At 40.9% G+C, this 13,407-nt stretch overlaps 1 protein-coding gene across 3 annotated transcripts; it reads right to left on the bottom strand.

Annotated features, from left to right (window-relative positions):
- Positions 1-2,756: 2,756 nt before the first annotated feature.
- On the bottom strand, positions 2,757-13,206 carry SLC35A5 (solute carrier family 35 member A5). 3 transcript variants are annotated; one of them, XM_033051533.2, is made up of 7 exons: positions 13,155-13,206; positions 11,874-12,025; positions 11,047-11,145; positions 9,745-9,881; positions 6,562-6,629; positions 4,550-5,345; positions 2,757-3,133 (listed from the first exon to the last, which is right to left on the bottom strand). In XM_033051533.2, exons 2-7 carry the CDS (start codon positions 12,001-12,003, stop codon positions 3,065-3,067), a joined length of 1,299 nt encoding a protein of 432 aa, XP_032907424.1. In that variant the 5' UTR covers positions 12,004-12,025; positions 13,155-13,206; the 3' UTR covers positions 2,757-3,064. The 3 variants fall into 3 exon arrangements, with proteins under 3 accessions (XP_032907424.1, XP_032907423.1, XP_032907425.1); XM_033051532.2 differs by lacking the exon at positions 13,155-13,206 and adding an exon at positions 12,840-12,943; XM_033051534.2 differs by lacking the exons at positions 11,874-12,025; positions 13,155-13,206 and having other exon boundaries at positions 9,745-9,883; positions 11,048-11,117.
- Positions 13,207-13,407: the final 201 nt, after the last annotated feature.

The following is a 13,407-nucleotide window of genomic DNA, read 5'->3' as shown; positions in this document are numbered from 1 at the left end:
GATGGGCTCTTAACCAAAACTACATATCCAACTATACACAGAATTTGTAGAAGATTCTGTATTCTACATTCTGGTACCTATTTCTGTTGTCATTACAAAATGACTCTAAATCACCAGAAAATTTTAGCTATTATTTAAAATCCTGATTTTGCAACCTACTTTTCCCTATGGAAAACTAAAAGCAAAGCCAGAAGGAACACCAAGCCAAAATATCCTTTCAACAGCAACATGTAGTTATCTTGCAGGCTATAAGCATTCAGGAGTTACATTTCTCCAAATGAAGACTTCATTTGGCAAAACAAATCAAATCCAGATCACTGGATCTGTCCCTGCATCATCACTCTGAGGACAGACTTACTGAGATTAAGGCCCTATTTCAACATACCTTAGTGGAAAAATTCTACATGATCAAGAAAAACTTTTCTTATACATATTTATGGCATTTGATTCAGCTCCAAGATGGCTGTTTTCATCCATAGTATGTCATTCACAAAATAGATGGAATTAACCAAAATAAATACTTCTTTAATTGACTTGTTATAAACAAGAGAAACACAAACACATCTCTCTTCCTGGGATGTTTTGGGAATGATTTCCTCAAACCTAGAGGGAGGAACATAATACCCTCAGCAGCAATTAAGTTCAAACATTTGTGAATCTGAGCTCTAAATCAAAGCTTAGCATGAGTACTATGCCCTGTGCATTCATTAAAGACTATGTGCCAAACTAATGCTGCTCTCCAAAAACATCCTTATAAATTTCCCTATTGTAATTTTGAGCAAATGTAAGTTAAGGTTTCCAACATGGAGTAGTTTCCATATAGTGGAAATACTTAATCAAGTGGGATTTCACATGATCTATCTGAAACATGTAACTATAGAAATGCTCCCCTTTGCTCACCAGGGCTGTTCTCCAGTTGACAACTGTTCACATTGACTTCCTCTAACAAATCTCACTAACACACTACATTTTACCTTGCCATGGATAGCACAGCTGCAAAGATTTGCACCTCATACTTTGGGTTACTATTTACCCTATGTTACTGCTAAGTGGATGTAAATCCTTACCCATTTTTAGACATCAGATAGCATTCTTGTTGCTGCAAAGGGAATATACAGTTTTCCTCCATTATAACAAGAAACCTGCCTGGCCATCCAACATAATCTCTGGGACCTCCAACCTGAAGACAACAGGAAGATTTCTATGTGTTAGACAGAACCAAATCCACACCATGAGTAAAAACTTGGATCAACAGTTACATAACCAATACCTTTGCACAATCTAAACTGTGGCAAATAAGTCAAGCATGATAGCACTGGAGAAATTTACAGAAAGTAAAATCATTAAGCAGGACAAGAGTTTAAAGCAAGAACTAAATGCACTTTATAATAGCTGAAGATCAGTCATTTCCATATTTCCTGTCTCTTAATGCAGATATTTCAGGTACAAATGTAAAAAATGTTTTTTAAGACATTAGTCTTTGATTTGATGCTCTGTCTTTAAAAGTATGATCATGGTTGATTTCTATATTCTCACTTGATGCAAGGCAAAGGTCTTCAGAACTTCATGTAAAAAGTTACTGCTCACATAAATGCAAAGCAATCTGAAGTTAACAGTACTTTCACTCTTTGTGAGACTACCTGCTGAAGTTGATAGCTGAGACTGAAAAAGGCAACAAACTCAGGTATATATTGCAAAGCTGTACACAATGAAAAAAAAAAAGTCTTATTGTCACTAAGCCTTTAACAGTTCGAGGATTTTTTTTAAGTATCATTTCCCAAAATAAAACATCATAAACCAATGACAGCAACAGAGCTTCCAGAATTTACACTGAAATATGCCTTCTATTCATTCTGTACAGATGCAAACAGCTAGGATTCCTTGTGTTGAAATAGCCTGCTATACAAGCACAATGAAATTAGACGCAAAAAAACTTCTCAACCACAACATTAATTTAATTTTGCACAGTTATCCTTAATATATACTCTAAAAAAATACAGAAAAAAATAATTGAAATTTTAGGTTCATAGTTTATAACTTGATAGCTATAAACCATGGGCCACATATGAAAACAGACTGCCCCTCTTGATGGATCAATGACAGGAGGTATGTTAATATAGCAATAAGCCATCAATACAGTACACATAAGCTTTATACACAGAGCCTGGACAGGATGGCAGAGGGGAACAAAGGCAGGACTGTCTTCAGTCCAGAGAAATGCATCACTTACTGCTTACTATACACTCTGGTATGAGGCTCTGACACTGAACTCATTGCTTATCTTAAGAATTCTTCTGACTGTATCTTTCAACTATGAAAGACACATTTTTGAAGGGAGGAAATTATAAACCAAGATCTTTTCCACTGCTCTGAGAGAAGAGGCTTTAGAAACATACCAGGAATCCCTTATCAGCATCCCTGTTCCCTTGCCTGTTTCTAAATTCTCTGAATAACTTGGAACCTATTTTTCATCTCAGTCAAAATTCAGCAGATGCCTCAACAGAAATTCTGAGATCACTATGCCTGGCACTCTGCAGAATGACTTTTCTCTCTACAAAATTAATGCAAGACCTTATCAGTCTGCCAGGGTAGAACACCACCAGATGATATTGCCACCTGCACTCTCTTGCTCAGTGCTCCAGATGTTGAAGGGCATTACTGTAGTTGCATAATATTTGTTTTCAGTAGTGGACTCAGTGCAAAATAAGCTTCTACACAAAGCTTTTCTAAACACACACAAAAAGATGATGCATTCATACTGTTTAACAAACTTTTCTTTTATTCAAGCTCTTTCAAAGTTAGGTCACGTAAGCTGCATGTAAAATTCACCAGCTGCTACAATGGTATTCCAGATGTCCATTTCCCCAAACCGTGGGAGACAGGCACAAAGGAATACAACTCTCCATATATACAGCTTGAGTATTGTCCTCATTCACATTTGACATCCAGCCCCAAACCAGTTGCAAATAGTCTGTCAGTGGGGAAAGACAACCCTTCCCTATGTTAATAAAAGGTTAACTCTTTCTCACTGTGAGTAATAGCACTCCTCCAAGACTATTCCATGCTAGAGGGAATCTTCATCTGTATCAATGTCACTGCTTGGTTTGTTCAACCTCTCAAATTCTTCTCCATCCTACGGGAACCAGAATTAAAAAAGAACAATGTGAGCAAAAGTCATCTTGTTATTAATACCCTGGAAAAAAAAGGAAGAGTAAGACTTATTCTGAAGCACTTAAAGCAAAATCAAGACCCTGCTAATTTAAATCTTTTAATAATGTGTTAATAAGGTTTAGAAAATATATAGTCATAAAAAACATTCCCTGCATCTTTAACACTTTTTAATGACTCACTGCCTGAAACAGCTTGTAGCCATTCTTACACACAGTCATAAAATGGTTTGGGTTGGAAGGTACTGAAAGGATGCTTGAAGGTCTCTCTGGAGCCTTCTCTTCTCCAGGATGAACATCCCCAACTCCCTCAGACTGTCTTCGTTGGAGAGGTGTTCCAGCCCTCCAGTCATCTTGCCCTGGACTCGCTCCAGCAGATCTAAGAGCCCAGAACCAGGTGGGTTCTTGCAAGAGCAGAGGGGCAGAATCACCTACCTTGACGTGTTGGTAACACTGCTTTTGATGCAGCCCAAGATATAGCTGGCTTTGCATGCTCACACAGTGCTATTTTTTTCTACAACAGCTGCTTAGCTATACGTGCTAAAATAGATAACACCTGGCATACCAAAAATACATGAATTTGTGTTATTTATTTCTCATTAAACAGCAACCTAAAAAAGCACTATGTGGAATTTCTGAAAAACATCTCCAAGTTTAATGTTTGCTGGAAGGCAGTGGGGACAGCGCTCTCTGCTGGTTCCAATGTGCATCCACGGCCCGTCCATACCTGCGGGTTGATGTACAAAAGTATGAACCTTCCCATCAGGCGACTGCTCAGCTCAGCTGAATGACAGCTCTAAGAGCAAGGTGTCCACCGACACCTTCTAGGTAACTAGATCACTGTTCAAATCAGAACAAACAATGCCAGCAGGCCTGGAGGAAACATACAGCAAGAAGAAAAACCCCAAACCATGTTAAAACTCTGTATTTAAACATTGCCTTTTTGTCTTCAGCTATCTTTGACTGCTATTGTAGAGAGAACCTTAACAACAAATGTGTTAACTTCCTCATTATGGTCTAAGCCACACAGACTCACCAGTTCTTAGGTAAAATTATTTCCCAGGCATCAATTCCAATTTCTGAATGCCCTGGGTAAGTAAATCCTCTTGGTTATAAAGCTTTCAAGTAAAGATTTGTACAAAGCTGAAGTTGCTCACAGGACTGTCTACAGTCACAGCAGGAAAGCAATGCTTACCTAGGTTTCACAATTTCAAAAAGTTGCACATGGAAAGCAATACTCAAGATTTTAAGAAATACTGCAGAATTTTGGTGTTGAGGGATGAGTCCGGTCACACACATGTTGATTCTTTCAAACATTTCATAGCATAAAGGGAGATAAAACAAAAGAGAAACCAAAGGAGACAAGTACTGAAAAGCCTTACCCCACTTGACCTCTCCCATCCATCTCCTTTGATGAGTTTTCCCCTTTCCCGCAGAGTAGCATATTCCAGACCTCTTGCTTTATTGGCATTATAAATGAATATGGAGAGAAGCACTACAGGAGCTTCCAAAAAGAACTCTAAAGAAGGTCTGAAGTCAAAGATGATGAAAGACACAGTGGTGATGATGACAGTGTTGATCTGAGCAGTCATTACATGGAACATGTTGTCTCGGAACTTCAAGATGAAGGCTACAGACAGCCCCAGGAAAGCTGTGACAAATATAAGAGCCACGGAGAAGATGTTGTGCCCATAAAAGAAGCCACAGTTCCCTATCTGCCTCCGGTCCTTAGCCTGTAATGCCAGCATGAGCCCATTGAACAGCACCCCAAAGGCATAGAGTTTGCTGTTCTGTGTGAAGATGCTTTCCCCAAGTTGATCCACATCTTTCAGCATCTTTTCATTGTAGATGTTAGCTAGGGCAGACACAAAACACTGCACTAGAATAAGCAGATGGCCCAGGCTGAGGCGTAGAGGCTTCAATGCTCCTGCCATGGTACTGGTCACATTCCACTGGAAGCTGTGAAGGAAACTTGGTGGTGCACAGTTGCCCTTTTCCACGCATATTTCCTCAGGTCCAGTAGCGAGAAGGCAATGGTTAGATGGCCTAAAAAACACATTGTGATGAAATCCATGTGCAGCCAAGCTGTGCTGATGGCCTCCAGTTCCTCGAGTCAGGGCAACGATGGACAGGAATAAAATCACCAGAGACGCCCACTGTACCCAAGAGAGTCTTCGCCTGGTACACAAAAAAGCCACTAAATTTAGAAACACAGTGGCATAAATTAAATGACAGAACATCCAGAGCTATAAAACATATAAAAGACATCATGCCACAGATAAGGAGACAGGTGTAAAGAAAAGTCTTTTTAGAATACAGTTAAATGCCAAAATGCAGCACGCTTTTCTAGGGCAAAGGGGTCCAAGTCTGGCAATCAAAGATGCACAAAATGAAGTATTCTGAAGAAATAAGGAAAAGGAAGGCCTTTCAAGATCACATTATTTCTAGATACTGATTGCCTAACAACTTAAAAGCAACTCTTGTCTCCATGGCAACAAAGGTCTGATGAACAAAGTAAAAAAATTCACAGACATCCAAATAATTACCATCTTTCTTTGTAAAACGTTCACTTTACTGCTCTTTTACCACATGATTTGGAGCCCTTTCCTAGTATTTTCTGAAGGCACCTCTTATAAATCTACAAATGCAATTCACAAGACTATTAGAATAATTTACACTGCTTTTCTGCTCAAACAAAGCCTGTTTATGTTGGTGAAAATCAAAAATTTGGAAGATTAAGTGAACTGTGACATCACAAGAGACACAAAACTAAAATGAGAAAAAACATTTCTAGTCAGACTATCAGGCACAGTTTTGGCATGTTAACACCTATAGGAAAGGCTTATTTGTGCCATATTTAACATAAGCAACTTCTAGAGTGCAAAGTTAATACCCATTTCCCTGAAAGCCTTTTTCGAATCTAAATCATACATTAAAGAGCACAAATTCAGCATAGTGGAACAGACAGTCTGGCTTTTGTCGCATAAATAATGACCCAAATACACCTCTATGTTTCACTCTTCTGTATCTCATTTCCTCTTACTAGACCATGTTTGCACTCAATTAAGAACTGCAAAAGACTGGTAAGAAGTACTGGCAATCATGAAAAAAATATTTAGTATATAAATGAAAGCTTCTTACCATTCAATGACTATATAATCATGATTTCAACTGTTTTCTACTAGAGTTGACCAAATGTGTAGACATATGAAGGGACTCCTAATAACATATTTCCTACACCTTCAGATGTAGAAAACAAAACCACCTCTCCAAGCTGGTGTAGCCACAAGAAAAAAGAATTACTGTTCCCATCAAACAAAGAGAAAAAATGTAGCTTAACTTCATCAAAGCTAGGAAGACTTAAATTTCACTTATTTTAGCAAATTCTACTTACTTTAGCACTATCCTGAAGAGAAGAGCTGTTGTTATAATGACAAAATTTGAGAAGAGTACAGCCATTGCCTTGAAAGAGAAGGAGAGGAACAAAGTTATACTCTAAACACACTATGGACACCAAAAGCCTACAGACTTCAAGTGTTCATCATCTTCCTACACGGTGCCAGAGTGAAAAGCACTGGTACTGAATTTTCTTCCTCACCCAAATGACACAGTAACACACTCATAAAACGATATTCAAGTCCCATTTCAAATTCTCAGGGAAACCACAGAGCTCAAGCTCCACTGCAGTGGGGAAGATATACTGAAATCAGGATGTGAGGAAACCAATGCAACAGAAAACTTACTTAAGAGAACAGTTTAGTTTTCAGTGAGATCAGTTCCCCAGGTGGGCTGACCAGTCAGCTGCAAAAACAGCTATGTTGGCACAAAGGAGGAAGTTGCTCCAAAATGAGAATAAGCAAAGAATAAAGCAAGGTGAGGCTACTCCTGGCTGCAGTGCCATTTGCAGTGTTGATGAAATTCCAGACTTGGACAAGGCACTTGCAGAAAACAGACTTCTTGTATGTCAAGTGCTTTTGCTCTAAGTTTATCAAAAATAAAGAGGTGCTTAGCTTGAATTTTCAAGACCGCAACTGTAACTTAAAAAAAAATCATCTACTTCTATTTCTTCTTCAACTGAAGACAACACTAAAGCTTCTGTTTAATTTGGGAATAACTATATATAATAACTTCAGTGCTTTAATCCATGACCACGATCCCAAGCCGCAAAGTCCTTGTGGCAAGGATCATCTGTCTTATCTCTGTATTAGACACTGTATTCTGCGACACCAGACCAAGAAGAGGATCTTTTAAGCACTCCAGTTACCAGTAAAAATCAGAATCCACCAGAACCAGTAGGAAAGAAAAAATCCTCTTTTTGAGGGTAGGGGTGTTTTGCAAACTTACTGTTACTCCAGACTGTCCTGTATAGTCAGTACATGTACAAAAGATCCAGGCATCTGAAGTTTTTGGTCCAATTGAGCCTTCAGAGTGAACTCAGCTTTTTAGAAAATTTTACACAAAAGCATATATGGATTCAGGAGTACAAACACAGACTTTCCTTGAATTTTCTCATTATTTCCACATTCCCAGTTCTGCTATAGACTGTCTTTTTCATTCACCAGAGGAAAAGCACAGACTCTTTTCTCATTATCTTCGTTCCACCTTATCCCAACATACAGTCTGCTGAACAATAATTCTAATGAAACAGCACAACACAGGCTCTCAAGTAAGCTGAAGGCTTACTATGAGACACCTGCCTAAGAAAACACATCTTCATTTCCCATTTTGCAAAATTAAAACTCAGTAAATATTCCTGTTAGAAAATCTGGCAGAAATCACTCTGGAAAAAAAAGAGCCCTTAAGCAAAATCTTGAAGTATTCCATGAATGCCCCCCATCCAACATCTCTGGTAACATTATGAGCAAAATCTTTAGAAGGATACTTTAAAAAGTTAATTTTGAGTAACTCTGTTCTCTGAAACCTCAAGAGACCTTTGTCTTAGATGAAAAGGAATATGAATATCAAAGTTCCCCATGCTACTAATCTACACATCACAAGCAAAATCTCAAAAGGTAAGTCCCTAGGAAATTCAACCACTAAAAAGTATCCACAGTTGTAGCTGAAGTTTCAAGCAAAAAAATCTCAACAAAGGAATTCTAATACCAGCAACTGCTCACCCAGGTACTACTTGTTCCCAAAACTACTTTGTATTTAAGGTCACGTGACAAGGTTCACTCAGGTATGGCCATCTTCCTTTTAAGCATCTTCACATTTCACATTCATGGTCTTGTACACTATCAAGTTATTCTGTCTTAGAGATATTTAGTTATCGCTTTTAATACTTCTTTATCATAATAATGCTACAGTTCAGTTAATCATCATAGAATTTCTCTAAGTAGAAGATACTAAAAGTTCTAAGAAGAGGAATCTAGAGCACATGTTCTGAGGAGAGAGAGACAAGGTATATCTGCATGTGCGTGTGTATGCAAAACAAAAACTGTGCATATTACAAAGGATTACCTTAATTGAACCAAATGAAATTGCCGAGAGAAAAATGGCATTTATGTAACCTCCTACACATCAGGTTTTGCTTCTACTAATATTACAGCTGAATTTCATTCATAAAACTAAAAACCAAACCAAACTGAAATAACCCACAAACAAACAAAAAAGCAAAACAAAAACCAAAACCCAACCCCAACCAACCAAAAATCATCCCCACCACCAAAAAAATCCCATCAACAAAAAACCCCCCATACAGCAAATCACAGAACCAAGCAGCTGTGCATGTTATTTTAAGATATCTAACTCTTGATTTTATTAGGTTTCTTCAGCTGAGTCCTGTTCTAGACTCTGGACTGGTCTGTCCCTGGCAGAAATATACACCTAAGAGAACACTATTTTAAAGAGAAATTCTGATAGACAAGGTAGAAAACTGTTTATTTTTTAATGTTCAACAGGGGCAGCCACAGTATTCTGTAGCAAGCACAAACCATCTGTTTCCATCTTACTGAAAACATAGATTCTGAACCAAAAAGTATCATGATACAAAAATAAAAGCAAGCATAAAACCTGTACAATGCCCTGGGCACGTGCAGGTTCATCCAAAAGGATGAGGGTAGCTAGAAGAAAGTACCAACTAAATTTTGTACCTAAACATAGCTAACAAAAAAATGCAAAAATTAAGTCAGTTTTCTTCATCCCCTCCTCAGTTTCTCCCTTCTCACTTACTCCCTTTGTGAGATTACGCTTACTCACTTTGTCACATAAAGAGAGGGGTAAAAGCCTCACAGAAAAGTGCAGTTCAAATAACAGCAAGAAAAACAAATGGATTGAAAGAGAAATATAGAGTTGAAGAAACCAAAACCCCTCCCAACTTCGTAAGCACTTCACCCTAATTCTAAATCACTTTGGATTGAGAAAATATAGACTCTTGTCTGCTGAAAGCTGTACAACACTGACCAGTGAGCAAGAGAATGGAAAGGTAACAGATTATTCTTTCACCTGTCAGTGTTAAAATAGCAGACAACCTCAGTTTCAATCTTGCCTTGCCAGTGTTAACCATGGCAGATAGCCTAAGAGCAGCATTACCCACCAAGGCATTAGAAGTCACCTTATTCACTGTAAGTATACTTACTGGCTGGAGGTAGGACAGGACATAGAAGACAATCAAGTTATCCAAAAAGTAAAGAAAGGCAGGAATTGACCACTTCATGGAATTACATACATTCTTCCAGGAAAAACATTCAGAGAGATGATCTATACAACCCTTTTCTGAAAGGAAAAGAAATCAGTAAGAAAGACATCCTATTACTGAAAGCCCATTCCCTTGTAACAGAAGAGGTACCACTGCTCTCTTTTGAGGAACGCCATTAGACTGAAAACTCTCGGGTTCCAGAGTTCTGTGGCAACACAGGAACCTGTGTTCCAAGGCAGAACATACAGTTGGAGCAGCAATCCTGTGCGGTGTTCATCTCCTTGCTTCAGCAGAGAAAATGTCACAGAATCTGTCATCCATCACAGCATTTGTCCACTGGGAACAAAAATTCCATTGTCAACCATTCTTTGAGGGACGAAAAGCACCCCAGAGTCCCTACAGTAGTGACAACCTTACTGGGTGTAACTGCCTGTTGATTAGTGACCAAATCTACAACAGGAACAATGACACAGACAGTGGATTCCTTCATAGAGTACCCAAAGGTCAGCCAGTAAAGTCAGAAGTACAAAATAAACCAGAATTCAGTATTTGCAGACCACAGCACATGAAGAGAACATACAGGAAGAAAAGAAGAAAGGAACGACAAAGCACAAAGAATGACATTTACTTAGGTATTCAGGACACAAACTTTAGGAGGAAGACTCTGATAAACTTTACACTACTCCAGAACTGGTGCAAAAAGTGTTTTATTAGCACAAATTTTAAACTACCCAATGGTATCTAATCCTCTCCTGAAGCACCAATGCATTGAGTTCAGCAAAACTGGATAAAAAAAGAAAGGAAAAAATAGAGAGAAAATCAGCAAACATGCAATCAGCAGTAGGCAGTGATGGTAAACACTGATTGAATATATTTACTGTCTTAGGTAAGTCGAAATGGTAAGTACTAAATGGTGAAGGTGAAAATTTTACTAGCTTGCCAGAGCCAGGACTGTTTCCTGAAGAAGTCGACAAAACCAAAAGTTCAATTTAACATGAACCTACAGTGCCTGACACCCACTTCCAATTTAAATATTTGTTCTCTACCATTTTGAAATGCTAAGAATTGAATCTCTCATAATTTTTACATCAGGACAGAAAAGAAGGAAAAGACAAAAATCACCTACAATGCAAAACCTATGGGAAGTGGAGAGTGTCATCTGCTGTTAAAAAAAAAAGTGTTCAAGGACAGCAAATCTTAGAATATCAACACATTTTAGTTATTTAAAACATAGGTACTTACCTTTTTTCCTTTTCCAGAGTGCCAACATAACACATAGCACCAGTTTTACTACTTCAGAACACATGTTCACCGTTGTAGGAAGATAATCATACTTGTTATCTGTGGGATTCAGCAAATCAGAGAGTACACAATCAGTTTCTGTCTCCTGTATTCATAATTAGAGCAAGAATCTATTTTAACCATTCAAATCACAATTTTAGCCACAAAAGGTTTTGCCAGAACTTCTGTTATAAATGTTTCAAAGTTTTTGATATACAACTTCCTGAATAGCCTCTTTTCTGAGTTGAAATCTTTCCTCATTTGGTCCCAGCTTACAGCAGTACTTTTTTGGAAGAACTTCAGAACATGGCTGTTTTAAAAACAAATTAAAGTGGTAAGGTTGTCCCCAAGGACCAATATGGTATTTTTTAACCCTCACCAAAAAATGGCTTCCAGGATGATATAACCTTCTTTTAGGACTGGTAATACCAGCCGGTTTTAGCACACCCACTAGAATACCACTTGTCTCCTAAGCCTGTTGCAAGAAAAACACGTAAATCATGTACTGCTAATAGTGCTTACACAACAATCATTTCCCTGAAGAGCTAGCTATAAAATAAAGCACCTGACTCATCTTCTAAAGGTACATCATGCACCTTGCAACACAAGTTACACCTTTATGGTAGACCACTGGCTAGACAGAAATTTTCCAGTGCAGAAACACATGTCCCTATAAAGATAATAGGATGCTTATGCAAAGAACTCTGCAGGTGGAGAAGTAGGTTTTTTGGATATGTTATAGCCCACTTTCGTATTCAAGGTACATCATGGGTATTGCTGAACAGTACCTTCATTGGCAGAATACTTCATCAAGAGGATTCGACTTGAGCCCAACGCAATGAACACACCTCCAAGCAGAAAGGTCTGGCTGGTTGTCTTGGAGCAAAGGGCAAATCGACTACACCACTCCAACTTCATTCTGCTGCCTCACTGTCAGTGCCTTTGGGTGGCAGGAAAAAAAACCCACTATAAACAGTACTTCCAGAAATTGGTTACACAAGGCAAAATACATGTATTTTACTGCTTTGTGTTACATAATAGAACAACTTATGATCTTGTTCTACAACTACTGTTTTCTTATTAAAAAAAAAAATTGAGTTCAACCTATGACCAAACATTGCCAATATATAACCATCCTTTCTGTGAAGAAATTCTTCCCGACGTCCAACCTAAACCTCCTGTAGCACAGCTTAAGACTGTGTCCTCTCGTCCTGTTTCCAGTTGCCTGGGAGAAGAGGCTGACTCCCATCTGGCTACACCCTCCTTTAGGAGGGGTCATCCCACTCCCCCGAGAGAAGGATATGCTACAAGAACCGTCAAAGGGGGATAACGATGCATACACAGGGACTCTGAAGGTAGTACAAGGAGGCTATTTCCTGAGAAGTCTGCAACTATGGCATACAGATTAGCTAAAAGGATCAAATATTTCACACGCTTATATTTTCTTTAATATTTTTTTAAGGAGCTCTTGCTCCTAATCCCAGCAAAGAGAAACGCTACAGCAACGGAGCGAGACCAACCCCTTAGAGGCTGCCCGGGCGCCAGCTCGTTGCCAGCGGCGGGGGAGGCACAGGGCAGCCGGAGCCTCCAGCGCCGCCGTTACTCGCCCGATCCGTTAACGGGCCCCGGGGCCGCAACAGCCGGCCGGGGGAGGAGCGCGGAGGAGAGCCCCTCTGGGCCAGCTGCGGACTGGGCTCCGTCCCATGCCGGCAGGGCGGCCGGAGCGCGGCGAACCGCACCGGGGGGACACCCACCTCGCCACCTCCTCTGCTGCGGAGGAGGAACACCCGCCGGTCTTTGCCGACCGCCTCCTGCCACGTCGCTGCTCCAAGCTGCAGCCGCGAGCAGCGGGGCGGCGGCCGCGCGGGGCGAGCGGGGCTCCGAGGCAGCAGCACCCGGCGCTCGGACGCCGGGGTCAGGCGCACCGGGTCCCGGGAGGCTGCGGCAACGCGGTGCCCCTCATTCATCCCCACCGCCCAGTGCCGGGCTCCCCCCGGACCCGCCTGGGGTCCTGCACGAAGACCCTTCAGCGCTCCCTCCCGGCTCACCCCCCGCCCCCCCGGCCTCACCTGGCGGGGCGGGGCCGCGCGCGCGCCCCCTGCCTTGCCTTGCCCCGCCCCGCGCGGACACGCGCGCTCCCTCCTCCCTCACGTCGGCGGCACAGGCCCGGCCCCGCCCCCTGACTTCAGGGAACCCGAGGGCTCCGCCCCCCAGCTCGCGCGCGCCCCCCGGCGGTCGTGTGAGCCGCGGCCCCGCCCCTCCACTTCTTCCCGCTTTGCGCGCGCGCACCGTGTGTCGTCACGTGCGTGCGACGGTGGGGCG

The sequence above is a fragment of the Catharus ustulatus genome, chromosome 2 (genome assembly GCF_009819885.2).
Source record: "Catharus ustulatus isolate bCatUst1 chromosome 2, bCatUst1.pri.v2, whole genome shotgun sequence".
Lineage (NCBI taxonomy): Eukaryota > Metazoa > Chordata > Aves > Passeriformes > Turdidae > Catharus > Catharus ustulatus.
This window is presented reverse-complemented; position numbering and strand designations above follow the sequence as displayed.

Excerpts from the sequence above, each read along its gene's own strand:
- SLC35A5 (XM_033051533.2), bottom strand. The coding sequence starts at position 12,003 with ATGAAGTTGGAGTGGTGTAGTCGATTTGCCCTTTGCTCCAAGACAACC. Across the intron at positions 9,882-11,046 it reads ACTCTGGAAAAGGAAAAAAG|AAAAGGGTTGTATAGATCAT; the intron begins GTAAGTACCTAT and ends TTTTCCTTTCAG. Across the intron at positions 5,346-6,561 it reads CTCTTCAGGATAGTGCTAAA|GCGAAGACTCTCTTGGGTAC; the intron begins GTAAGTAGAATT and ends TTTGTGTACCAG.